Source organism: Camelus bactrianus, chromosome 5, assembly GCF_048773025.1.
Source record: "Camelus bactrianus isolate YW-2024 breed Bactrian camel chromosome 5, ASM4877302v1, whole genome shotgun sequence".
In the NCBI taxonomy this organism is placed as follows: domain Eukaryota; kingdom Metazoa; phylum Chordata; class Mammalia; order Artiodactyla; family Camelidae; genus Camelus; species Camelus bactrianus.
The window spans coordinates 63,947,066-63,974,433 of NC_133543.1; the positions used below are offsets into that span (position 1 = coordinate 63,947,066).

General features: G+C 33.6%; 1 protein-coding gene across 1 annotated transcript in view; it reads left to right on the forward strand.

The window, feature by feature from the left end:
• The window catches only part of FSIP2 (fibrous sheath interacting protein 2), an 87,955-nt gene that overhangs the window by 8,278 nt on the left and 52,309 nt on the right, over positions 1 to 27,368 (forward strand). Inside the window, exons 8-13 of the mRNA XM_074363208.1 lie at positions 6,337 to 6,454; positions 8,754 to 8,846; positions 16,594 to 16,709; positions 17,540 to 17,585; positions 18,779 to 18,885; positions 21,054 to 21,114. Of these exons, the coding sequence (XP_074219309.1) occupies positions 6,337 to 6,454; positions 8,754 to 8,846; positions 16,594 to 16,709; positions 17,540 to 17,585; positions 18,779 to 18,885; positions 21,054 to 21,114 (541 nt within the window). The remainder of the gene's footprint in view (positions 1 to 6,336; positions 6,455 to 8,753; positions 8,847 to 16,593; positions 16,710 to 17,539; positions 17,586 to 18,778; positions 18,886 to 21,053; positions 21,115 to 27,368) is intronic.

Here is a 27,368-nt window from a genome sequence, read left to right on the forward strand (position 1 = left end):
GTTTTTCTTAGAATCAGCTTTTCTTGGAGAAAGTTGTCAATTTTTCCCCACCAGTTAATTCTTTTTATAGTAACTGTTTCTAATTTTAAATAATATAAAATATTTTATGATTTAAAGTATAAATCAGTATAAAGAGAAAGAAAATTCATTTGTAATTCCAGCACCCCCCTATTAATGTATTGATATACACACACACAACTACAAACATACAAATTGCATAACATTTCTATGAATATTTACATATTCCAATAAATAAACTGATATTATTAGACCTTACAGGCTGTTTTATAGATTGCTTTTTCATTTAATAGGATAACTGACAACTCTATGTCAATAAATACTGGTCTAAAATAATATGAGTAATCTAAATAATCATTTTAGGTTATTTATTGTCAACAATAAATAAATGTAAGTGTAAGATTTACATAACTTGGTTATACCAATATATACTGCTATATAGAAATTTGTTAAGTATTAGAAATTGAACTGTATTGATAATCTTTTATTCTACCCGTGTTGCATGTACCTTTTAGTATTATCAGGGACTTAACTGTTTATATGGCAAACTCAGCACATTCCAATTTACTGTAATTATTATTTTCCAGTATTCAGTTTTTTCACCACTTTTTTTCAGTGGGAATTCTTTTCAAATTGGCCTTTTATTGTTTGTTTCCAGACATCTCTGAAAGCATCTTTGTGTTTCGAGAGCAGTAGAGTGCCCCAGGTTTCCTCTTACTTTTTGCCTGACAACATTTACTAGTCAAGTAGTCCTGGCTGATTTTAGTGACATCTAGTGCAGTGGATCAAATTCTGGCCCTGAGAGTACCCATTAGGCGTGACCACTGATAGTAGGCGTGATGGCCTACTGCTATAGGTGCTTCATTACAGAGTTATCAAACTCTTTGACATTTTGTCTTTGCTTCTGTCAAAAATAAGTTGTGTTAGTGTAATTTTGGACTCTCTTTCTGCTCTTTTACCTATTTGTATACTGTCTTGATTATTGTACGTTTAATAATTCTTTAAATCTGTAGTGCTTGCTTTCCAAGTTTGTTTTTCTATTTTGAAGTTGTTTGGTTAATCAAAGCCCTTTACATTTTTATGTTAATTTAAAAAATCATCTTTCAATTTCTGCCAAGAAATCTTAACTGCTGTTTTGTTTGGAATTGTATTGACTCTGTAGGACAGTTTGAGCAAAATAGGTATCTTGATAATACTGGGTCTTCTGACTCATGAATCAAATACCTCTCTCCATTTATTAGATTTTACTTTATTTTTCTTACCATGTACTTTAATTTGAAGTGTACAGCTCCTACACATCTTTTGATAGATTCATCCCTAGATATTTCATAATTTTATGCTATTGCAAATTGTATTTTTATTTCAAATTCTGATTATTTGATAGGATATAGAAGCAATTATTTTAAAATATTTATCTTGTATCTTGTATTGATAAAAACACTGGTAGTTTTTTTCTAGATGCCAGTTGATATCCTACATAAATGATCATGTCAATAAAAATAAAGGTAGTTTTTACTTCTTCTCATTGAACATGGATGCCTTTTTATTTCCTTTTCTTGCCTAATTGCACTGACTAGAACCTCCAGTATAACATACGATTGAAGCAATTGTGGTGGATATTATTATCAAATATTTCCTTTGTTCTGTCTCATCTCTCTACAGACATATTAGGCTCCTCGACGTTGTACCAGACCTCACTGATATGCTTTTAATTTCATAATATTTTGATATTGAAATATAGTCAATGTACAAAATTAAGCTAGTTTCAAGTATATTACATAATGATTGGATATTTTCATATATTATAAAATTATCACTACAGGAAGTTTAGTAATCCTCTGTCCTCATAAAAAGTTATCTTAATATTATTGATCATATTCCCTATGCTGTATATTATATGCTTGTGTTTTATTTATTATATAACTTGACATTTACACCTCTTAATTCCTTACATCTGTTTCACCCACTCTTCACCCTCTCCCTTTTGGAAACCACTATTTCTCCTCTGTATCTGACTTTTAATTTTATTTTTCAGATTCTATATGTGAGATCATTCCGTATTTATCTTACTCTGACTTGCTTCACTTAGTATAATATCCTCTATACTTACTTAGTCTTACTATAAGCTTCCTTCTTAGAACTGCTTTTATTATGTCCCATTGATTTCTGGATCAGTTGTGTTTCCACTTTCTTTTATCTGCAGGTATTTTTTAATTTTTTATTTCTTCAGTGACCATTTGATTGTTTCCTGGCATATTGTTTAGCCTCCACGTGTTCTTGGTTTTTTGCAGTTTTTTTCTTTCTTGTAGTTAATTTCATTGTGGTTGGAAAAAGATGCTTTATATGGTTTCAGTCATCCTAAATTTACTCAGAGTTGTTTTATGGCCTAATGTGTGATCTATCCTGGGGACTGTTCCACGTGCACTTGAAAAGAATGTGTTCTGCTGCTTTTGGATGGAATGTTTTATCTGTCTGTCATATTTGTCTATCTACCTACCTACCTATCTATAGTCCATCTAGTCTAGTTTGTCATTTAAGGCCATTGTTTCCTTATTGAGTTTCTGTCTGGATGATCTAGCTGTTGACGTAATTGGAGTGTTATAGTCCTTTACTATTACTGTGTTACTGTCAATTTCTCCCTTTATGTTTGTTAATATTTGTTTTATGTATTTAGGTGCTCCTTTGTTGGGTATGCAGATATTTATAATTGTTACACCTTTTTGGATTGATCCTGCTATCATTGTGTAATATCCTTCTTTGTCTTTTATTACAGTCTGTTTTAAAGTCTGTTTTGTCTGATATAGGTATTTCTACCCTAACTCTTGTATGGAGTACCTCTTTCCATTCCATCAGTTGCAGTCTGTGTCTGAAGTTAGTCATTTATAAGCAACATATTTATGGGTCTTGTTTTTGTATCCTTTCAGCTGCTGTCTTTTGATCAGAACATTTAGTCCATTTACATTCAAAGTAGTTATTGATATGTATGTACTCACTGCCATTTTGTTCATTGATTTCTGGTTGTTTTGGTAGTTCCTTTTCATTCTTTTATTCTTTTGTTCTCTTCCTTTATGATTTGATGAATGTCTTTAATGTTATGTTTTGATTTCTTTATCTTTTGTGTGTGGTTTATTATAAGTTTTGATTTGTGGTTACCATGATGTTCATGTGTAAAAAACCTATATATTAAGACGGTTATCTTTGTTGATGATCTTTTGCATTCAGATGCATTCTGGCAACCCTGCATTTTTACTCTCCCACTTTTAATGTTTTTGACATCATATTTTACATATTTTTATTTTGTGTATCCTTTAACTACTTATCATGGATATAGATGTTTTTACTGCTTTTGTCTTTTAACTTTCCTACTAGCTCTATAAGTGGTTGATCTACTGCTTTTCCTGTATGCTCACCTTTACCAGTGAGAGTTTCCCTTTTATATTTTTCTTATTTCTAGTGTGGTCTTGTCTTTTCTGCTTGGAGAAGTTCCTTTAACATTTCTTGTAAAGCCAGTTTAGCAGTGCTGAACTCTTTTGCTTGTCTATAGAACTCACGAGCTCTCCTTCAAATTTGAATGATAGCCTTGCTAGGTATTCTTGGTTGAAGGTTTTTCCTTTCATTGCTTTCAATGTATCTTGCCACTCCCTTCTGGTATGCAAAATTTGTGCTGAAAACTTAACTCAGAGTTTTACGGGAATTCCATTGCACATAACTAGTTGCTTTTCTTCTGCTGTTTTTAAAATTCCCTCCTTTTTAAAAATTTTTCCAATTTAATTGTAATGTGTATTGGTGTGGATGCTTTTTGGACGCCCTTGGATGTCTGTTTCCTTTCCCAGGTTAGAGAAGTTTCCAGCTATTATTTCTTCCAATAAGTTCTCAGCCCCTTTCTGTCTCTCTTCTCCTTCTTGGACCCCTGTCATGCAAATGGTAGTACGGTTGATGTTGTCCAGAGGTGTCTTAAACTGTTATTTTCTTAATTCTTTTTCTTTTTTTCTGTTTGGGTGATTCCCACTACTCTGCCTTCCAGTTCACTGATTTGTTCCTCTGTATCATCTAATCTACTGTTGATTCCTTCTAGTGTACTTTTTATTTCAGTTACTATATTCTTCAGCTCTGTTTTATTCTTCTGTACATTTTCTAACTCTTGTTAAACTTCTCACTGTGTTCATACATCTTCTGAGTTTTGAGTATCTATTATCATTACTTTGAACTCTTTATCAGATAGATTGCTTATCTCTACTTTGTTTAGTTCTTTTTCTGAAGTTTTGTCTTTGTTTGGAACATATTCCTCTGTTTGCCTAATTCTTTGTTTACTTTTATACATTAGGTAGGTTGGTTACATTCCCCAATCTTGAAGAAGCGTCCTTAAGTAGGTGACATCCTGTCTAGCTCAGCAGCACATTCCCCTCTGGTCATGAGAGCTATGTGCTATGGAGGTGTCCCCTCTGGGGGCTGCATGATCCCTTCTGTTGCTTCTTCTGTGGCAGGGCTGACTATTTGGGTGCTCTGATAGGAAGAACTAGCTCCTGGTCTGGATGACTGTCAGGCCCTGCCTCATATGATGGCTGCCTGCCCAGTAGTAGGAAGGGCTGGGTCCTGGTGCAGCTGGTTACATGGCTCAGGGCATCTCATGTCTGTTACCAGCCCATTGGTGGGCAGGGCATGTCCCTATGACTGTGTTGGCTGTGGGGCCTGTGCTGGCTGGGGCAGGTGCCAGCTTCCTTTTGGGAGGTGTTGGGTCCCATTGCAGCTGGTTGTATGGCCCAGGTGGGCAGATCATCCCACAGTGCTCATAATCTAGAGGGAGGGCTCCAGAATGGGACTTGCCAGCACCAGGGCCCTCATAGTAGAATAAGCCTCCAAAAATGGCTGCCACCAGCATCTCTTCCCCAGAGGAACTGCCCGCTGCCTCCTGCCTCTCCAGGAGTCTCTCCAGAATGAGCATGTTGGTCTGATCCAGGCTTCTTTCAACTTACTGGCTCTGCGCTGGGACTCAGAGCTTGTGAGGTTTGCATGTGCTTTTTAAGAGCAGAGACACTGTTTCCTGTAGCCCTCTGGGTCTCCCACATGCAAGTCCTGCTGACCTTCAAAGCCAGACATTCTGGAAGCTCGAGCGTCTTCTTGGTGCAGGGTCACACCCCCCCCTCATTTTGTAATTTTTTTCTGTCAGTATTCCTTTTTGGATGGTTTCTTTTCCTGAATACATGTTAGTTAATCTCTTCCACTGCAGTGTCTACTCTGTCATTAATGCATCCATTGCATTGCTCTTCTTCACACTTTTTTTTAAAAAATTGATTTTGGCCCTTCTTATATCTTTGATGTCTCTTGTTTTCCTTGAAAATGTGTGGAATGCAGTTATGTTATCTATTTTAATGTTTGTATGTTTAATTCTAACATTTGTATTATTTCTGGGTCATTTTTGATTGATTACTGATTTTATGGATCATACTTCCATGCTTCTTTATATGTTTGGTGTCCTTTGTACGCCACGTATTGTGAATTTTATTTTTTGTGTGCTGAATATTTCCAGCTTTTTAAAGATATTCTTTAGCTTTTTTTCTTGGACGTAGATACTTTGGAAATGGTTAGATTTTTTATAGGTCTTGCTTTTTAATGGGGCCAGAGCCATATTTAATCTGGGACTAGTTATTCCCCACTACTAAGGCAAGACCTATTCTAGTACTTAACTCATTGCCCTGAAATTTCTCTGGGGTGGCTGGTGAGGATAGGCATTATTGGTAGGTGCCAGGTACTGTTTTCTTGAGTCCTTTGGGATGGTCCTATCTTTGGCCTTGGGTAGTTTCCTCACATACATGTACTGATTCATTCTCTCACTAACTACTCTAGGTAATTTACTGAGGACTTCTGAGTTTTCCTCTGTTCAGTTATCTCATTTTTGGTACATTCAGTGTCAGTATTAGCCCAGAGATCTACAAAGAGAAGCCATATTTCATGTATGATACTACGTTTACCTGTGGGAGGCCTGAGTAACTTTTGGTTAAGGAATCCTCCAACTGAAGATGACTTAGAAATTGCCTAAACTCACCAGAAGAGCTTATGAATTAAGAGACTCTGTGTGAACTGAAACTGGACTAGTTCCCTGAGGTATATGGCATCTGAGGGTTAAATGTATTCTTAATGTTTGACCACATATGGAAATTTATCCCTTACCACCTTTCCAAGTTTGTACTCAGAATAACCTTACAAGTCACAAGATCGGAATAACTCCTCATTTCCAACATACTGTCACATGTTAAATATTTATTTTGCATTTCTAAACAGCAAGTTGATGTTAACCAATATACTTTCTTAATATTTTAGAAACAGGCCCTTCTAGAGAAAAAAATGGCTTATCATTTACAAAAAATGCAAGACAATGGCATTAAAAGAGAAGAGATGAGGAAAAATATAGTTGATTACAAAGAACAAGATGGACCATGTTATGAAGGTGAGTACATTAAGAGCTAAAGTGGGTGTGTAGAAAGTGCTTGTCTGTATATTTAAGTAATTTTTTTTTTTAACAAAACTGCGTTTACTTAGGCTTTCTAGCTGCTTTGTGCCAGGGCAGGGTTCTAGGCATTTCCATATTACAGTTCAATTTGAAAAGTAGGCATATATGTAAAAATTAAAACAAACTAAAATAATTTTATCAAGTGGTTCAGCAGATAAGCTTGTCTATACTGCAGTTCTAACTAACTTCCCTATATTTAAAATAATGTATTTTTTGCTACTGAAACTTTAAAAACTTGTCTGAAGATAATTGCTATTGCACACCAACATGGTATTCTACTATCTTACCAGCCATGAAGCATAGACAGTATCAGAAAAGAACAAAGGGAAGAAGAAAAGGAGGTAGAGAAAGAGGGAAAGGAATGAAGAGAGTTTAAAAAGGAAGAAATAAAGGAAGTTTAAAGGAGGAACATCAAGTCATGAGTTTGCTATGCCCAATATCTACTAGCATCTTTTGATTTTTAACATTATAAGACTATCATAGGAGTTATTAAATTAATTAATGATATTAATTAAAATTTCATAGCCAGAATACAAAAATGCAGACTTCTTTTAATTATCTGTGATCATGTGTATGAGGAAAGAACGTCTTCCATGCATTTATCATAGCATCTCATCAATCCTGTATCTGTCCCATCAATCCAATTTCTAGGTGAGAGCCTCCCTTTGTCAGTCTCCATTGGCACTTATTTTTACCTACCTCAAATCCATTGCCTCCACTGCTACCTAATTACACTTAAAATTCTGTTCTAATGGTTTCTTCTCCTGGTCCCAAAACTTAAAGATCCCCATTACCTCTCAAATGAAGCTCAGACATCTTAGGCCTTAATCACCATCTAAGTTCCAACCCAAACCTAACTTTATTTCATATTACCTCCTTGAAGAAGTCCGCTGTGATCTAGGGGTGAAGTGCATAGGTTGTGGAACCAAACCACTGAAGTCCAAGTCCTGCTTTACCATTTTCTAGCCATGTAAACTACTTAACCTCTTTGAACAACACTTTCATCATCTGAGATCAAAGAGAATTCCCATAAAGAGCCCACAAGTTCTAGCCCATAGTTAGCACTCTTTATTCAGTCAAATGAGACTACTGACCATTCCTAAAACACAAGTTAACTTTTATAATCCTGTGCCTCTCTTTATCTAAGTTTCTAGTCTGGGATGACGTGTTCACTGTCCATCTATCCAAATCCTACAATTCTTTAAGCGTCATGGTAAATAACACTATGAAAAATCTTTCTTAGTAAGTGTAATTGGAAGATACCTCTCCTTTGAATCCCTGTAGTAGGTTGTATTATTCTTAATACACTATTCATACTTCCCACTATCTTAATTATGTGTGATACTGTAATTCCCACCTTTGTGTTCACACAGCACCTGGTACTGTGTGTATATGTACTAAATATATGGTTGCTGAATGAACTAGCTGATCCCTGCCTACATCAACAACTGTTAACTTTCTCATTTAATTGCAGTAGAGTTTCAAGTAGACATCTTAAACATTTGTTACCTCAGATCCACTTTTTTGAAGAAGTGGGATACAAATGAATTTAATTTATATTACAAGGTGACAGAATATCTATTTCACAAGTGAAATTGAATTATGCCTCTATAGTAATGCTATCATCCTCCATTAAGTAGACAGCTTCCAGAGGGACAGAGAATAAGAGAGGAAAGGAATACTGGGTTAATCTTCTCCAATGAGAAGACACATCACTGTCACATTTGACAGCTTTAATGAAAACCCATTGAGCACCCATGCTGTAAGGATCTTTTGTCTTCCTAAACGGTTAGACACAGGAACTGTAAGGTCCTGTGTCACAAAGGAGGAATGTGTATATGATTGCTTATGCCAGACTAAGAGGCACATTCAGAAACTGCAGTCATCACTGTGGGCTGGTGGATCTCCAGCCAATAGCTATGTTGGTATCCATCTCTACACAGAGGAAATGACATGTTACTGTTGGGCTACGGCTAGCTTTTCTCTCTGAAGAAAGAGAAGAAAATTCCATCCTTGTGGGTATATCTTTTAACTTGAAGGGATAATATTTGAAGGTAATTGTCTTTTTTCCCATTGCACATGCCTCCATCTTATCCAGTACTTCCCAGCAAACTTGCATATAAATTAGCACATGGTTCACTTCCTCTTGGTAATGAAAAGAGAGTCTATCTTGGGTAAATCTGTCATCACCACTGGTGAAAAAAAAAATTTATTTTATTTCTTTAAGCTTATTATTCTCCAAAGAAGAAAAAGAAGATTTCTGATGACATAAAGTTAGTTTACTCTGCTGGTGACCAGAAAACAAGTAAGGGATCATATGGTAATTGAATATTGTGATAAGAAATACTAATAGTATTTTGTGAAAGACTGAGTTTGGATGGCCTCTTTTGCTTAAATGCAGATAATTCCTCCGTTCTTTGTTGTCAAATGACTGATTTAGAGTGATGCTTACCAACAGTGATACAACCTCTATTGCTGCCAGAATTTGATCTCTAGTCGCTGATTTAGTGTTTTGAAGTTATTATATCATCATTTTAGAAAAAATAAATGATGAGTCTGTTGCTGTTAAATGAGCAATGCGTGAAACATAACAAATTGCAAAATAATTTTTAATGCTCAAAATGATTTTAGAAAACTCTGAAGCAGGTCAGAAATTAAATACATTAACTCTAACCCCCCTGTAAACTCCATTGAAATATCACTTTATTGTTTATCTCATACTGTGTTACTTTATGTTGTCTATTAGAGCTCACTGTTTTATCCCAGGAACCCAAACGACAGCATAAATACCTTGCAAATAACATACTATCAAAAGTATGAGACTGTTAAAAATTGAACAATATGAATTCTTCTCACATATTAAATTTTCAGGGAAAAAGTGTAAAAGTTAAATCCCTTTGTCTTTATCAGTTAAATTCTAAATAAAAAGTTTAAAATCTTCCTCGAACATAAAGTTTCATTAGTCTCATAAAGTCTCTGGGGGAAAACAGGCTTGCCTTAGCTGAGGCTGTCTTCCACTCAGCACTGCTGAGGTGAAGTTAATTCAGCTCTAAGCTCCCATTTTTAAAATCTAATGCTTTTTTATAAAACACCAAAGAGTTAATACAACACGTAAAATTATGACAACACCAGCTGCACACCTACTAAATGTAGACAATAAAACTAAATTCTCAGTCTCACGCAGAAAGATCTTCTAAAACTCCAGTGTTTAATGCAGGCCAAATTGGTCAAAAAAAATCTCAGTGATATTGGAGGAAGTGGGGGTAGATGGAAAATATTTTCAGCTTCATCAGGGTACCAGTCTATCTGTGATAACTGCAAGGATCAAAACTAAATTTAATTAAGCATAGCTGGGAAATGTATTCCATTAAAATATGAATTCTGAAACTATATTGATACATAACTGAGGGGAGGGGGTCTATTTCTACTTTCTGTTCTAAGAGAATGACATGTGAATCATTCTGTCTTCTTTGTGAGTTTTAGAAACGTACACTAGTGACATCACAGTTCGTTATGTATTATCAAAAGTACCCCTCTTCCCCCTCCACCATAATCAAACCTCTTTAGTATCCATTTCACTGTTGAGCCAAGTATAAACTCCATACAGTGTCACAGCCTTTACACTCTTATGGGCAGTTTGCCTCACGTTTTGTAGTTGTCAATTCTTCAAGCAGAGTGCAGAACCCTGAATTCTCTGTAGGCTTGCTTCTGATCTTGACTCTATTTTTTCACTCTCAAAAAAAAAAAAAAAAGAAATCCTGAGGTAATTTATTTTTATTTCTAAATTACCCTAAAGCAAAATGGAATTTTTTTGTCTAATTGCATGAATTTTAACACACATATGTATTTGCATGACTTCTACCACAATCACATAAGAACATCCCCAACAGTCCAAAAATGTCCTGCCGTGACACCTTTCTCCCTCCCGCTAATAACCCCAGGCAGTCACTGATGTATTCTGTATCACTATCTATCTTTTTCCTTTGGGGAATGCCTTATAAATGGAATCAGATTAATGGTATTTGACCTTTTGATAATTACTCCTTTCACTCAGCATTATGCCTTTGAAATTTATTCAAATTTTTTGTCAGAAGTTTACTCCTTTTTATTGCTGAGTAGTATTCCATTATGTGTATATTATACACCAGAGTTTGTTTATGCATGTATCATTTGAAGGATATTTGGCCATTTCCAGATATTAGTGATTATGAATAGAAAGATTAGAAGCATTTGTAGTAAGCTTTTTATGTGAACAAGGGATTGTTGTGTATATTTAAGTTTATAAAGAACTGCCCAACTGTTTTCCAGAGTGGCTATAACATTTTCCATTCCAATTAGTAATGCACAAGAGATCCATTTGCCATGCATCCTTGCAAACATTGTTATTATCAGTAATTTTTATTTAGTCATTCTGATAGACATAGTGGTAATCTCACTGTGGTTTTCATTTGTATTTCCCTGATGGCTAATAATATATTTTCATATGCTGTTTGCCTTTTGTAAATCCTTCTTGGTGAAGTATCTGCTGAAGCTTTTTGCTCATTTGTAATTGGATAGTTTTCCTACTGTTGAGTTTTGGGAGTTATTTATATATTCTGAATAGAAGTCTTTTTTAGGTATGTTATTTGCAAGTATTTTCTCTTATCTGTGACTTGCCTTTTCATTTTCTGTTCCTGATTGCTCTGTGTGTCTGCTTCTGTTTCTGATTCTCTGGGTGTCCCTTTGCTCAGATTGCACTGTCTTTGATTACTGTAGCTTATTATTGTCTTAAAATGAATTAGCATAATTCCATCAACTTTATTTTTCCTCAGACTTTTTATGGCTGTTTTAATTCATTAGCCTTTTCCATATAAATTTTATAATTAGCTTTTCTTCAAAAATTATGCCAGGAGTTTTGAATGAAGTATATTAAATCAATCTATAGATAGATTTAAGGAGAAAAGAAATGTTTACTATACAGGATCTTCCCATTCATAAACATGGCGTCTCTTTCTATTTGTTTAGATTGTCCTTGATTTCGTTCATAAGTATTTTGTAGTTTTCAGCATAGAAATCTTGTGTTATATTTATACATAAGTGCTTCATTTTTGGTACTATTGTACATGGTATCTTTATAATTTGATTTCCAGTTGTCCATGACTATTGTTTTTATTATGTCTCTTTTACAGATTTTTTTTAGTGATTGTTCTAGGTAAGAATTTACTTAGTTATCTTTGCACAGTCAACTCTAACTAAATATTCTACCGCTTTAGTGGAACATGGAAACCTTACAACTATAAGTGTCTCCTTATCCCTCTCCCCTTTGTTTGGGTATCTTATGTATTACATCTACGTACATCAAACACCCATTCAGACAAAGTAATCATTATTTCAAGTGGCTAAATAGGGAAAGAACAGTCTATTATATTTGTTCAAATAGTTAACATTTTGGTTGCCTGTGCACTTCAGATGTTTCTGGTCCCAGATTTCTTTCTGGTATCGTTTTCCTTCAGTCTATAGAACTTCCCTTAGCATCTCTTTGAGAACAGATTTTCTTGAACTGAATTATCTGAGTTTTCCTTCATCTAAGAATATTTTTATTTTACTTTGATTCTTGAGTGATACTGTTTACACTTGATATAGAATGGTAAATTGTCAGGTTTTTTCTGCCAAAACCTTAAAACTGTTGTTCCTTTTCATTGTGTTCTCCATGGTTTTGATGTTTAATGTAACTGATATGATATTATATACAGTCTTATGTGACTTATTTTTTACACTCAGCATTTTGTTTCTAAAGTTCTATCTATGTGTTACCTGATATTTTACTTCATTTCACTACTAACCCTGTCCCACGGTGTGACTATCCCATTGTGTGAATATACCACAATTTTTATATCTGTTTTTCTTTTGGTGGAAGTATCTGTTATTTGAACAGTATTGCACTGAACATTCTATACATATCTCCTGGTACTCATGGACGAGATTCTCTAGGGATTATATGCCTCAATATGGGATTTGTGCGTCATGTTCCCTCTTCTGAGAAACTGTTTTCAGATCTCTTTATTTTCCTACTGGGTTATTTTTCTTATGAGTTTGAAAGATTTTTTTTTGTCAGACATTCATCTGTTTTATATATATATATATATATGGTATAGCAAATATCTTCTTCCAATTTGTGATTTGTTTCTATTTTTATCCTTTGATATACAGAATTTCTTAAATATAATAAAATGTATACCTTATTGTTTGTGTATTTTGTTACATTTTATGTGAGGTTCATTTATATGAGATATTCTCTTAGATACAGCAAAGACAATCTTTTGTCTTATTTGTGGAAAGTATTTCCATAATTTTGTTAATGACTTTTTTTGGTTTTTCTCATCAAACATTTTATACATAAGCAAAAACCAACAGAATCCTTATGTGCCTATCTTTCAGCTTCAGAAGCTCATGGACAATTTTGTTTTGTCTGTGCCCTCAACTTCTCTCTGCTGCCATATTGTTTTAAAGCACACCCCACACATACTGTTTCATCCATCAGTATGTCAATATGCACCTAAAAGATAAGGATTATTTTTAATGCGTAACCAGAATACCATAATCACATTGCACAAATGAATAATTCTTTAAATGTGATCAAATATTTAATCATTATTCAGTTTTCCAGTAATCTCATAAATGTCACAAAAGTATTTTGATGTTACTTTGAATCTACACTGACACATACTGTAACAGTTTGTCTTAATGAGTCTCTTTTAATCCACAGGCTCTCCTTCCATATATCCTTCTTCTTTCCTCCTTCCCTCCTCTTTTTTAAAATTACAGTTTATTTGTTGAAGAAACTGAGTTGTTTGTCCTGTGGAGTTCCTCAGAGACTGAACTTTTGCTGATTACATCTATATGGCTTCTGTTATTTCTTCAGTATTTCCTGTAAAGTATTAGTTAGATCTATACACTTTCAGGTTCAGTTTCTTTAGCAAGACTGATTCATAGATGGTGGTGTGTCTTTCCATCAGGAGGCATATAATATCTCATTGTCTTTCTCTTTGTGACATTAGTAGCCATTTATGTTCAAGGGCTTGATCTGTGAGTTAATTAGGGGTTGCAAAATTGGGATAGTTTAATGCCATCATTCCTTCTTCATGAATTAGCTAGAATGTCTAATAAAAAGAAACTTTCCCTCAACTACTATTTGGTTACACTGTGGTACAAGATACTTAGGAAAAATAGACTGTTGCTTAATATTTTGTCGTCATTTATCAGTTTTCAAAATGAGGAATTGTTGGTTGAGCAGTTAGTTTTGTATTATGAATTCAGATTTATGTAAATGCGATGTGCTTAAATTCATTGCTATTATTGTGCTTATTAATGCTGAAATTGTGACAGCTCTGGCCAGTGACAGCCCCTTGAAGGTAACTCTTGAGTCCTCTTTGACACAACTGTAGTGATTTTTGTTAGCTTTTTTGCTATCTGAGAAGATAGGATTATCCAAGCTTATCTTGTACACATTCAGTTGTTTCAGCACCATTAAGTTTCAGTGGCATCTTTGAAAAGATAAAGTGGTCATACATAGTTGGAACTTTTTCTGGACATGATCTTCTGTTTTATTGGTCTGTTTGTCCTTATGTGAATACAGGATTCTCTTAATTACTGTAGCTTTATAGTAAGTCTAGAAATTTGGCAGTTTTACTTCTCCAACATTTGTTGTTCATTTCCTTAGAAAATTTATTTTTTAGAAATAAATTTCCTTAGAAATTTCCTTAGAAAATTGCATTTCCTTAGAAAATTTATTTTTTGTTGAAGAAAGTTGATTCATAATATTGCATTAGTTTCAGGTATACAGCATAATGATTCAGTTATTTTTTGTAGATTATAGTCCATGATAGGTTATTACAAGATATTAACTGTAGTTCCCTGTGCTATATAGTAATTCTTTGTTAATGTATCTATTTTATGAATAGTAGTTTGTATCTGTTAATCCTGTATACTCCTAATTTGTCTCTCCCTCATTGCTCTCCCCTTTGATAATGATAAATTTGTTTTATAAGTCTGAGTCTGTTTCTGTTTTGTGTAGATTCATTTGTATGATGTTTTTATATTCTACATGTGATACCATATAGTATTTGTCTCTGTCTTATTCCACTAAGTATAATATTCTCTAGGTCCATCCATGTTACTGAAAATGGCAATATTTCATTCTTTTTATGGCTGAGTAATATTCCATCACACACACACACACACACACACACACACACACCCATGCCACATCTTCTTAAGCCAATCATCTGTTGATGGCACTTGGGTTATTTTCATGTCTTGGCTATTATAAATACTGTTGCTATGAACAGTAGTGTGCATATGCCTTTTCACCTTTCCCATTTCTACAGCATAGTCTACTGGGATATTATTTGGGTTCACCTTTCATTTCTTTTTCTTGCTGGCTAGGACCTCCAGAACAGTGTTGAACAAAATGGTGATTGTGTACATCTTAATCTTGTTGCAGAATTTAAGGCTAAGTGATTGATATAAATTAGAATATTAGCTCTGGATATTTGAAGATAGCTTTTATCAGAGGAAGGACATACCTCCATACTCCTTATTCATTAGGGAGTTTCATCATGAATGAGTGTTGAATTTTATCATGTTTTTCCTTGAGCTTTTGCGATAATCATCTGAATTTCCTCCTTTTTTCTCTTAATGTGGTGAGTGACTTATTTTTGAATGATAAAACAACCCTGCATTCTTGGAGTAAGCCTCATGTATTATCTTTATTATACATTGTTAGATTCAATTTATTTTATTTATAACTTTTACATCTTTTCATGGGGGGAAATGGCTCAGTTTTTCTGTTCTTGTACTGTTTCATACTGTATAAAGATTTTTATATTTGAGTGATTCTGGTCTCAAAGTTGAGAAAGGAGTTTACTCCTCTTCAATTTTCTGGATGAATTTGTATAGAGTTAGTGTAAATTCTTCCTTAGATATTTTGTATAATTCAGAAGTGAAGTCATTTGAGTCTGAAGTTTTCTTTATGGAGATGTTTTTAACTACATATTCCATTTCTTTAATAGATATAAAGTTCTTTATATATTCCATTTATTTGTGAATGAGATTTGATAGTATGTGTTTTTCAAGGAAATTTATATGTAAGTAATGTCCTTTACATATAAATTTTTAAATGTATTGCTATCCATTTTTCATAATATTCCTTTATTATTATTTTTAGTATTATCTGTAGACTCTATTGTGCTGTAGTCTCTAATTTTCCTGATGTTGGAAATTTGAGTCTTTTCTTTTCCCTGATCAATCTGTCTTTTCAGTTTTATTCAACTTCTCAAGGAGTCAAGTGTTAGTTTATTTTCTCTCTTGTTTTTCTGTTTCTTTTTCACTTTGATCTTTACTTATTTCCTTTCTTATGCTTACTGAATGTTGAGAAGGATATGGAAGAATCAGAACTCTGATGCACTGCTGAATGGTAGATGATACAATCACTTTGGATTAGGCATTTAGGCATTTCTGAAAAGCTAAACATATACCTACCATATGACTCAGCCATTCCACTACTAGGTATTTACCCAACAGAAATGAAAAACATATGCCTACACAAAGACTTGTGCATGTAAGTTCATAAGTATTTGTAAGTTGCCAAAACTGGAAGCAACCCAAACAACAGGTGTGTGTATTTAAAAATTGTGACATAAGCATACAATGGAATACTTCTCAGAAATCAAAATAGGAAAAATTATTAAAACATACAATATTATGTTGAAAGAGCCAGGCAAAAAAAGAGTGCATAGTATATGATTCCATTCATACAAAATTCTAGAAAATTCAGGTTAATCTTGTGTGAGAAGTACAGAACAGTGTTGTCAGAGGATGAGAAGAAAGAGATGGATGGATTACAAAGGTGGATGAGAAAATTTTTAGAGATAGTAGAAGCTTTATTTTGGTTGAAGTGATGGCTTCATGGTTGTAGACATTTTAAAGTTGAGGAAACCATGCAATTTAAGTAAGTACAGTTTATTGCACTTCATTTATACTTCAATGAGTTCTTTAAAAAATATGCTGTTTGTTTCATTTACTTTTAGGATCCTCAGTAAACACTATCCATCAATCTCCAAGTAGTTCTAAGAATGTTGACAAAAAGTCAGCACCTTCTAGTGCTTGTCATCCAGATGTACAAGATAATGATACTGAACAAAAGGTATAAAATTATGTCTCAAACTTGTGTATGGTGATTATTAATTTATCTAGTTAAATTTTACTACTATGAACCATCTCCTTCTCTAGCATGTTACTGACTGGTTAGGGAAATTAGGGTCTATTCCTGAGAACTGATCGCTTTCCCTGGATATGTTGAGTTACCTTTCTGCTAAACTCACTGTGTAATTTAGCAGAAACTAATCCAAACAAACATTTAGCAATTACAATGATAATAATATCTAATATTTATTGAGTATCTCCTGTTACCCAAAGCCCTGTACTAAGGCAGAAGGATAGGAAAATGAAGAGATTGGTTACATAGTATACAAAGAAGAATAAGACATAATCATTCCTCTTGAGGGCTCGTTGTCTAGTGGGGCAGACAGACACAGAAAAATGTTATTGCAATAAATTGAGAGCTGGGGATGATAAATTTCGTTTTTATTCTAAGCAATATGTTTTTAAAGCATTTGATTAGATTAGAATAGGTTGGATTGTATTTCCCTGAAACAAATTGAATGACTAAACTTTTTAGAATGAGCCATTCAATAGATTACCATGTCTTTAAACAAAATATGGAGTACTGGAATAGGAGCAGTTTTATACCTGGCTACATATTAAACTCAGTTTTGAACTAGTTCAATTTGAGATCCCTGTGAAAGGTATCCTAGAAGGTTGGTAATAAGTATTGTCCCAGAGACAATTTTCATGAGAGAGTTAGAAGATAAAAGGGAAGATAATCTGTATTAATTTGGTTGATTACTAGAAGGCAAAATCTGTTTCAGAAGTAAAGTGACTAATGAATGTTCTTATGTTTAATGTACCATATAGAAAGAAGGAGAGACAAGTAAAAAATCAAATATTTTCGATGATAGAGGTAAGAAAATAATAAAACATTCACAATTGTTCTGTCATTTGTTAAGTACCTAATTGTGGTTTCATCATACAGTTTCTCAAGTTATTTGTTTTACCTGATTGTAAAAACCATGGTTATTTTGGAAGATAAAGCATGGTGTAAAATTGTTTATGAATTTTGATGTTATAATTAGCCTATATTTGAATGATTGATTGATGAAATCGACTTTTGAAACTTGTAAAGTGTAGAAAAGTTGGAGTGCATACTATCGCTGTTTCTGGTGATAGGTAGAGTAAGGTACTGACATGCTATGGTTCGGTAGGTTACAGTACAGAGAACTGTCCCCAGGAGGTTCCTCATACTCCACTGCCATCAGTTCCCCACAGACAATAAATCCTATCTCCCATCTCCCCTTGAGTGGAATATACAATAGCGAGTTTCTCTGTACTTTGTTAGATTTCTGAAAGTCACTAAAAACACTCCCAAGCACATCTTACATACACACAAACTACTGACTACTACACACCTCTATCCAGTGGCCTGTGACCACCTGACATTCAGTACAGAAACCAAATTCCTCGTCTTCCTGATCCTTCTGTTTTTATTTAGGCACAAAACTTATCTTATCTCTGACTCTTACTTTCTTGAATTTTGCATCCCACAGCTGCCACCTTCTAACTCTTTAGTTTCTCTTTCCCTCTCTTTTGTTCCATTTCCACAGCTGCTGCCTTTGTTTCCTCCATCCTTGACTATTTCAGTAACCTTCCTCAGATCTCTTCCTCCTCTTTTTAATCTACTATACATCTTGGTGTGAAATCAGTCTTCCTAAAACACAGTTTTGATTATTCCCCTGTTCAAGTTGTGAGTGGTTTTCCATTGTAGACTGAATGAAATGCAGACAGTTAAATCTGCCAGTGGTTTGTGGGACTAAGATGGTATAATATTAAGTAAATTAGGAATGGAGGATAAGGATCTCAGACTTATTCCTGAGGGCAATGGTGAACCACTGGAAATTTGTAGATAGTGAACATAAAGAAAAGTCATGTTATTATTAAAGATACTTTCTTAACTCAAGTAAATACCTGATTGATATAAGCCAGTTATTGTGGCAGCTCTGTAGAGAGAACATGGATCAATTCTATCCATTAACGTTGACTGTTGTTCCAGAAATATTATCTTCTCATCTATGTAAAAGTATCTCTTTTTTTCTCCAGGAGATGTATGTATCTCGGCTCAAAATTCAGTTATTTCAGCTCAGAATTCACCTACAAGAAATTTTCCCAGACTGTCACACTCTTCTGTGGATCCTCCAAAAAATGAGGTATATAATATTTCTTTTGCCCCACAAACAGTAAATGAAAGTACAATCTTATCATCATTGGTATAAAAAATTTTATTCATGAAATGACCATACAGGACAGCTCTATTCCCTGAAATGATTCATACTCTAACAATGTTAATAGCTCTAGGATAATCTTCCTAAATATAGGTAACTACATGGTAGTTCACAGTACATACCTGCAGCCTTCAGAGAAAGTATCAGATTGGGCTTTGACTACTACTGATGGATTGTTCAGAGGCAGATATATCATCTCTCCCCATTCCCTTTTGACCAGTGGTCAGTTACCTGCTGTTGAAAAGTTACTGACAAATATTAAGGGTGCGGCTTCTGAATGTAACACAGATTTTTATTTATTTTTATTGAAGTTTAGTTGACTTACAGTGTTGTGTTAGTTTCTGGTGTACAGCATAGACTTTTTCTACGGGTTGCCAGCTTGCTATGTATTACAGGAGTCAGAACATCTTTCATTCCATTAGTTAGCACAGTATTAACCGATTCAACTGTGCTAAAAAAAAAAAGTTAACATGGTTTGAAAGAGATTTCAGTAAGCTAGAAATGTATAAAATTCTTTCCAAATGAATTCTGTTTGATTAGACTAGAAAGTATTATCATTTTCCGTGTCCTCTAATGCATGATGATCGAGAGACTACATTATACAAAACTTGTAAATGTGGTTTGTTTACCATAATATGCTTCTCTGTAGCATGGTTTTATTATAAAGAAACATTTTACATTTCAATATTTTACTGTGTTAATGTCTACATTAAGCATGCTGAGTCAAAAAAAGAAATTTCTTAACTTTGACATTTAAAGTTCTCCTAGTGCCCAACAAATGTCAAAGGGTATGCCATTTACTAAAAACCAAACCAAAACAAACAAAAAACCCCAAATCTTCTTTAAAAATAGTGTGTAAATTTTATTATTGAACTTTTTTGAATAATGTGTATATTATTAAATATGTCATCCATAGTGCTCTAAAATGAGTATTGAATGTCCACAAATAACTTATTTATCATGAGAAATACCATGAGATATTTATTATGGTAAGTATTACATCCTGTTTCCCTCATTTTGTACAAAGCCTACCACTGTCAGAAAAAGTATTTTTGGTGACCTTTGATCAGCTCTCAGACCTAGAAATAAAAAGCCTATTGCGCTGGACTTACCACCCTGAGCAGGATGAGTTACTGGACTAGTCTAGAGAGCCAAATCCTCATTTATTCAGAGAATCTACTCTCTGCCTTCTAGCTCTACTTAAACTTTTCTTCTTTTGTTAGCATTGTTACAAAGCACACATACTTATTTGTCCCATCATGTTGATTAACTTCCTTACTAATCAGTGCTCCTAAGATAGTTAATTTACAAATAAATAATGTTATGCAGAAAAGAGTTAACATAGCAAGCTTGGGACTACCGTCTTTATAAGGGCGTGCTCGCAAGACTGGCCTATGGCTAGTGTTTGGGAACTTAGCTCTTCTAACATTCCCTAACTGATAGGGAAGTTTCCCTAACTGAACTGGGTGGTTGCACTGTACCTAGATTCTGCAAACAATATGATTTTTGCTGAACATCTGATTTCCTTTTGGGAGGCTAGAATTTTAGATGTACACTAGGCAGAGGATGTGTTTATGACCAGCCTTCAATAAAAACCTCAAGTGCTGAGTTTCTAATGGATGTCTCAGGCAGAAATGTTACATATGTGTTACTGAGTTTTTTATTGTTGGAGAAAACCATGTTCAAATGTGTCCTTTCACAGGAGGGAGAGAACATAAGGAAGACTGTGCATGGATTTTTCCAGACTCAGCCTATATCTTTTCCCCTTACTTATCCCATAGTGTATCCTCTTATTTTAATAAATATTAGGTGTAAGTACAACCATATTCTGAGACCTATGAGTCTTAGCAAATTACAAATGTGTGGATAGTCTTGTGGCCCTCCTATGATACAACTTTGAACTTTTGAATTCTGTAAATATTAGATGTAATATAATCATCAAAATTCATGCATTTCTTAAAAATTGACATTTAAGAGAAGTTCTCAAAGTCCTAAATCTCTATATTTTAAGTATATAAATAATAGTTGACGTTCAAATCCTGGAAAAAAATCCTTTGAGGATGTTTATTTGTTTTGTTGTTTGGATTATGTAGAAGGAGATAAACGCTGATTGGAACAGAAAACCAAAGAGACCAAGCAACCTCTGTGAATCAGGTAAACATCAGCAACAGCAATTGACAAAATTGTATCGTCTCTTAATTCATTCTTTCAACTAACATTAATTGAGCTCCTGCTTCACACCAAGTATGGTGCTAATGACTGAACAAAGAAAACCTATGGTTCTTACCCAGGGCTGTTACAGTGTAGTAAGGAGATAGTCATGCCAGTAAGCATAACCCAGTATAAGAACAACAATGAAGCAGGTGTGTATGCAAATCAGAGGAAATACAGAGAACTCAGTGCCTAGGTCTACGTAGGGTCACCAGAGAAGCCTTCACAGAATAGGCTATCCTTAAAACACGAAAGATGAGGTGGAATTTTCTATTGTAATTTTGAAAAAATTGGTACCTTTAAATGTTAATTGTTCTCTCTTTGAATATTGAATGCCTTTCTATTTGTTTAGAAGTTGCCTTGAAAATTGTTTTATTATATACATCTATATGACATAAGTATGTGATATAGGAAATATACTGGTTTCTGTGCTTAAGTTTATTCCTAAGTAATTTTGTTATTTTTGCCATTTTTATAAATATTTTCCTCCATTCATGCATAGATTTCTAATGCTAGAGAAACACTATAGTTTTTCATCTTGTATCCAATTACCTTACCAATATCTCTTAATTTTATATATTTTTCCTAATGTTACCTGTTTTTTCTTAATGGTTACATGAGAGTTTTAAAAAAAATTTCCCAAATGTTTATACTCACTTTAATATCTTGTCTAAATACAGTTACTGGAACTTCCAATATTAAGTGACATGGCAGTTAACAATATGCCTGTTAAATTCTGTGTTTTACATGAAATAGCTTTGGTGTTTTGCCAGTTAGGTTATTTGCTCTTGGTTTTGGTAAATATACATTATTCTCTTTAAATAGTGTCTTTTCCTAACTTATTTGTAGTATTGTGGCTGAAAATGACATTATTAATTTCATTTTATGAAATAAAATTATTAATTTTTGAAAAATCTTTTCCAGTAACTATTAATATAATCATGTGATATGTCTCCTTTAATTTTTAAGGATTATGTTGATAGATTCCAGCATATACTATTTTCCCATTTCAGAAATAAATCACACTTGTATTATACTTCTGTATATTTTAAAACTGAAGTAAAACATACAAACAGAAAAGACCAGAAAATATAAATACACAGCTGAATGAAATTATCACAAAGCAAAACATCCATGAAATCACAGACTGAGAAATAGAACATTGGAAATCCAGCAGAAGGCCTCATTATATTCACTTTTGATCAATACTCTCTCTTTTCTCCTCTGTCATTATCTTGATTTCTGATATTATAGCTTAGTTTGTATATCCATTTGTGTATATTCATGCAGTTCCCTACCATCTTATTATCAAGCCAGTACTGTACTGTCTTAAGTACAAAAGCCTTGTAGTAAATGTTGACATCCAGTAGGGTAACTAAAGCATCTTGGCCATTCTTAGCTTTTTGCCTTTCCATTTAAATTTTAAAGAGCTTGTTGAATTGCAAAATAAAATCTTACTGGGATTTTTATTGGAATGGCATTAATCTGGAGATCAACTGCAGGCAAATTGACATCTTTTAAAGTGTTACGTCTTCCAACCCAAGAACATAATTAAATTTCCTTTAATTTCTCCCAATAATGTTTATACTTCCGTGTCTTAAATTTTATTCATTAGATTTATCCCTAGAAACTAGATTTTTATATTTTAAAGAGTATCTTTTACACTTTATTTTATATTTATTGATGTTATAATGAAATAAAACTAATTTTTCTATATTGGTCCTCAACCTGGGTAACTTCAATGATTGTTCCTAATAATTTATCTGCAGATTATTTTAGACTTTCTAGATACCTAATAGTGTTTTCTACAGATGTCAACTTTATTTCTCCCTTTTCAATCCTATAGCTGTTTTTCTTGACTTATTAAACTATTATCATCAGTCTGTGTTGAAGAAGGCTCTCTTTTTGTTCCCAATCTGAGAGAGAAAACTTAACATTTTGTAATTAAGAATCCCTGCTTACTTTTTTTTTAGGTCTTAACATATTAAGGAAATTGTCTTAAATCTTTAACCTACTAAGAGCTTTCATTATGAATGGATGTTGAATTTTGTTCAGTTGGATTTTTTGTTTTACATCTATTGATGTTTATATGCTTTTTCGCCTTTATTCTGTTAATGAATTATGTTGATTTTTAAAATGCTGCTCCAAAGTTTTCTTGCTTTAAATAGAAAATCATTTGATCATTATGTATTATCCTTTTTCTGTGCACCTATATTCATTCTCTTCATGTTTTGTTTTAACACTTTTTTGCTTCTGTAAGTCATGCAGCGATAGGCCTGTTACTTTCATTTCTCATTTTGTCTTTTTTGACATAAAGTTGTGCTGTCCTCACAAGTGTTCCATCCTTTATTTTCTTCTGGAAGATTGAGGTTGAATATTGGGGTAATTTTTTTTCCTTAAAGGTTTCATAGAATTTACTGGTGAAGCTCTCTGGGCAAGGTGTTACTTTGTTAGGTAATTTTTAATTAAAAAATTTTAAATCTAGGATCATTTAGTTAGTCTTCTTAAGTTTTCTTTTTCTAGAAATTGATCAATTTGCCTAGGTTTCCAAATGTATCAACATATTCATAATTTCTCATATATATATTATACTAATATTTTAACTTTTTAATTAAAATTAAAAGCATTTAGAAAGTACAAATTTTTGTGTTCAGTAAATTATCACGAAGCACACAAACCTATGTAAACCTCTGATATGAACAATAAAATAACCTGCACTGCAAAAGCCCTTATTCTGTACCCTTCAAATCAAAACACCCTGCCTTCTTTTTGTCCTCTTGATTTCTACCACAATAGATTAGTGTTGCCTGTTTTTTTAACTTTATGTAAATATAATCATGTTGTTTTCTTTCTGGCTGCTTCTTTCAATATTATATTTCTGAGATTCATACTGTCTTTGTGTATAGTTATAATTCACTTTAATTGTTGTATAGTATTCCACTTTATGAATGTACAACAATTTATTCTACTGTTCATGGATATGTGGATTTTCCAGATGTGAGCTGTTATGAGTAGTAACTTATGAACTTTCTGGTACATTTGTGTGTGTGTGTTGTGTGTGTGTGAGTGTGTTCTATGGCTATATATCTAAGAATAAAACTGCTGGACTGTTGGGTATGTATGTATGTGTTCAATTTTAGTAGATAATGCTCAAGAGTTTTCTGAAGGGATCCTACCAGTTTAAACTTTCACTAGCAGTTAATGAGAGTTCTTGTGATTTCATATCCTTTTCAACACTTTGGTATTGCAGACTTTAATTTTAGCCATTCTGGTAGATTGGCATCTTATTGAGGTTTTAATTAACATTTCTTTTAGTAGTAATGAAGTTTCAGTTCTTTATTGGCCATTTGGATATCCTATTTTGTGAAGGATCTACTTAAGTTACTTACCCATTTTTCTGTGAGATTGTGCCTCTATTTCTTATTAATTTGTTAGGGTTTTTTAGACTCTACATAATGAATCCTTTGTTGTATATAATAATATATTCTCACAATATATGCCTCTCATTTTCTCTTATTATGGCTTTTGAAGAAATAGTTATTATCATTCAAATTCTTTTATTTTTGATGAGTTATTTCTGTGTCCTGTGTAAGAAATCTTTTCCTAGCCAATGTTAAATATATTTCTTTTTTTTTTTTTAAATATGTGTGTGTGTGTGTGTGGAAACTTAAGTTCTATTTTGTTAGCAAATTTCAATTATGCAATACACTGTTACCAACTATGGACACTATGTTTCACATTAGATCCTCAGATTTATACCTAAAACTTAATACCTTTTACCAATGTCTCCCTATTTAACTCATGCCCCAGCCCCTGGAAACCACCATTTTACTCTGTTTCTGTGAGTTCAACTTTTTAAAATATATATTCCACATGGAAGTGTTATCATGCAGTATTTGTCTTTCTCTGTCTGGCTTATTTTATTTAGCATAATATGCCTTCCAGGTTCATCAGTGTTTTTGTAAACAGGGTGGGTGGGTGTGTGTGGGTGTGTGTGTGTGTGTGTACACCATATTTTCTTTATCTATTCATTCATCAACAGACTCTGAGTTTGTTTCCAGACCTTGGCTATTGTGAAATTGTGAATAATGCTGCTACAATGAACATGGGAGTGCAGATACCTCTTTAAGATAGTGATTTCATTTTTTTTTAATGGAAGTACTGGGGATTGAATTCAGGACCTTGTGCATGCTAAGCCTGTGCTCTACCACTGAGCTGTTACCCTCCCCACTCATTTTTTTGTATATACATATATATACCTGGAAGTGGAATTGCTAGATCATGTTGTAGTTCTATCTTTAATTTCTTGAGGACCCTCCATACTGTTTTCCATAATGGCTATACCATTTTACATTCTCACCAAACAGTGTGCTAGGGTACCCTTTACCCACATCCCCACCAGCATTTGTTATCTCTTGTCTTTTTGGTATTTATCCTAACAGTGAGATGATATCTTGTGGTTTTGATTTGCATTTTCTTGATGATTATTGATGTTGAGCATCTTGTCAGATACCCGTTGAACATTTGTAGGTTTAAATTGGAAAAATGTCTATTCAGTTTCTCTGCCTATTTTTTAATTGGGTATTTTGCAGTTTTATTGCTATTGAATTGTATCCTTACATGTTTTGGATATTAACCACTTGTCAGATATCTGGTTTGCAAATACTTTATCCCATTCCATAGGTTATCTTTTCATTTTGTTGATGGTTTTCTTTGCTGTGCAAAAGCTTTTTAGTTTGCAGTGACCCCACTTACTTTTGCTTTCATTGTCTTTGTTTTGCTGTCAAATCCAAAAAATGCAAGACTGATGTCAGGGAGCTTACCCCCAAAATTTTCTTCTAGAAGTTTTATAATTTCTTACGTTCAAATTTAATTTATTCTGAGTTGAATTTTGTGTATGGTATAAGGTAGGGCTCCAGTTCCATTCTTTTGCATGTGCTTGTCCTGTTTTCCCAACACCAGTTTATTTAAAGAGACTATGCTTTCTCCATTGCACATTCTTGACTCCTTTGTTATGTTAGTTGAATATGTATATATGTGGGTGTGTGTGTATGTATATATGTGCACATGGGTTTATTTCTGGGCTCTCTGTTCTGTCCCATCTACCTCTGTGTCTGTTTTTATGCCAGTACTATGCTGTTTTGATTACTATAGCTTTTTTTGTGTGAGGTTACCATGGCACTAACATAAAACATTTTATTGGTATAACAGTACATTTTAAGCTTATAACAATTTGAAATGCAAACATATACAGAAGCTCTGTATTTTACACTTTTTGCCTACGCCCATTTTATGTTTTTGATGTCAAAATTTAGAGTTTTATATTTTATCCCTTAACAAAATACTATGTTACAGTTTTCAGTACTTTTGTCTTTTAACTTTTAATCTAGACCTCTGAGTCCTCTACCCACCACCATTACAATGAATATCTCAAATTTAACTATATATTTACTTATACCTGTGCTTTATATTTTCATGTGTTTTCCTGATAGCTGATAGTGTCCTTTCATTTTAATTTAAAGAACTCCTTTAACATTTGTTGTAAGGCTAGCCTGTTGGTAATGCAACTCCTTTGGCTTTTGTTTATCTGGAAAAATCTTTCTTTCTCCCTCAATTCTGAAGGACAGTTTTGCTGGATAGAGTATTCTTGGTTGGCAGTTTTTTAATACATCATCCCAATTTGGGGGCCTTCAAAGTTTCTGCTGAAAAATACACAGCAGCAATATGGGAGTTCCATTGTATGTAAAAAGTTCCCTTTTCTTTCACTTCTTTCAAGATTCTCTGTCTTTAACTTTTAACAGTTAAGTTTAATGTGGTTGATGTGGGTCTCCTCAGACTGATTTGTTTTCTTAGGCCTTCCAGGATCAGGATAGTTGTTTCTCTCCTGGGTTAGGGTTGTTTTTAGCCATTATTTTTTTGAATAATGTTTCCACTGTTTTCTCTCTCTTCTCCTGGGATCCGTGTAATCCTCATGTTGGTCTTCTTGATGATATCCAATAAGTCTTTTAAGTCATCTTCACTCTTTTTCATGCTTTTCTCTTTTTCTCCACGGATTGGTTGAATTCCACTGTCTCTCCTTTCAGTTTGCTGATTCTGTATTGTCTGATCTAGTCTGCTGTTGAACTCCTCTATTGAATTTTTAGTTCAGTTATTGTATTCTTCAGCTCTGTGATTTCTGTTTGGTACTTTTAAATCTT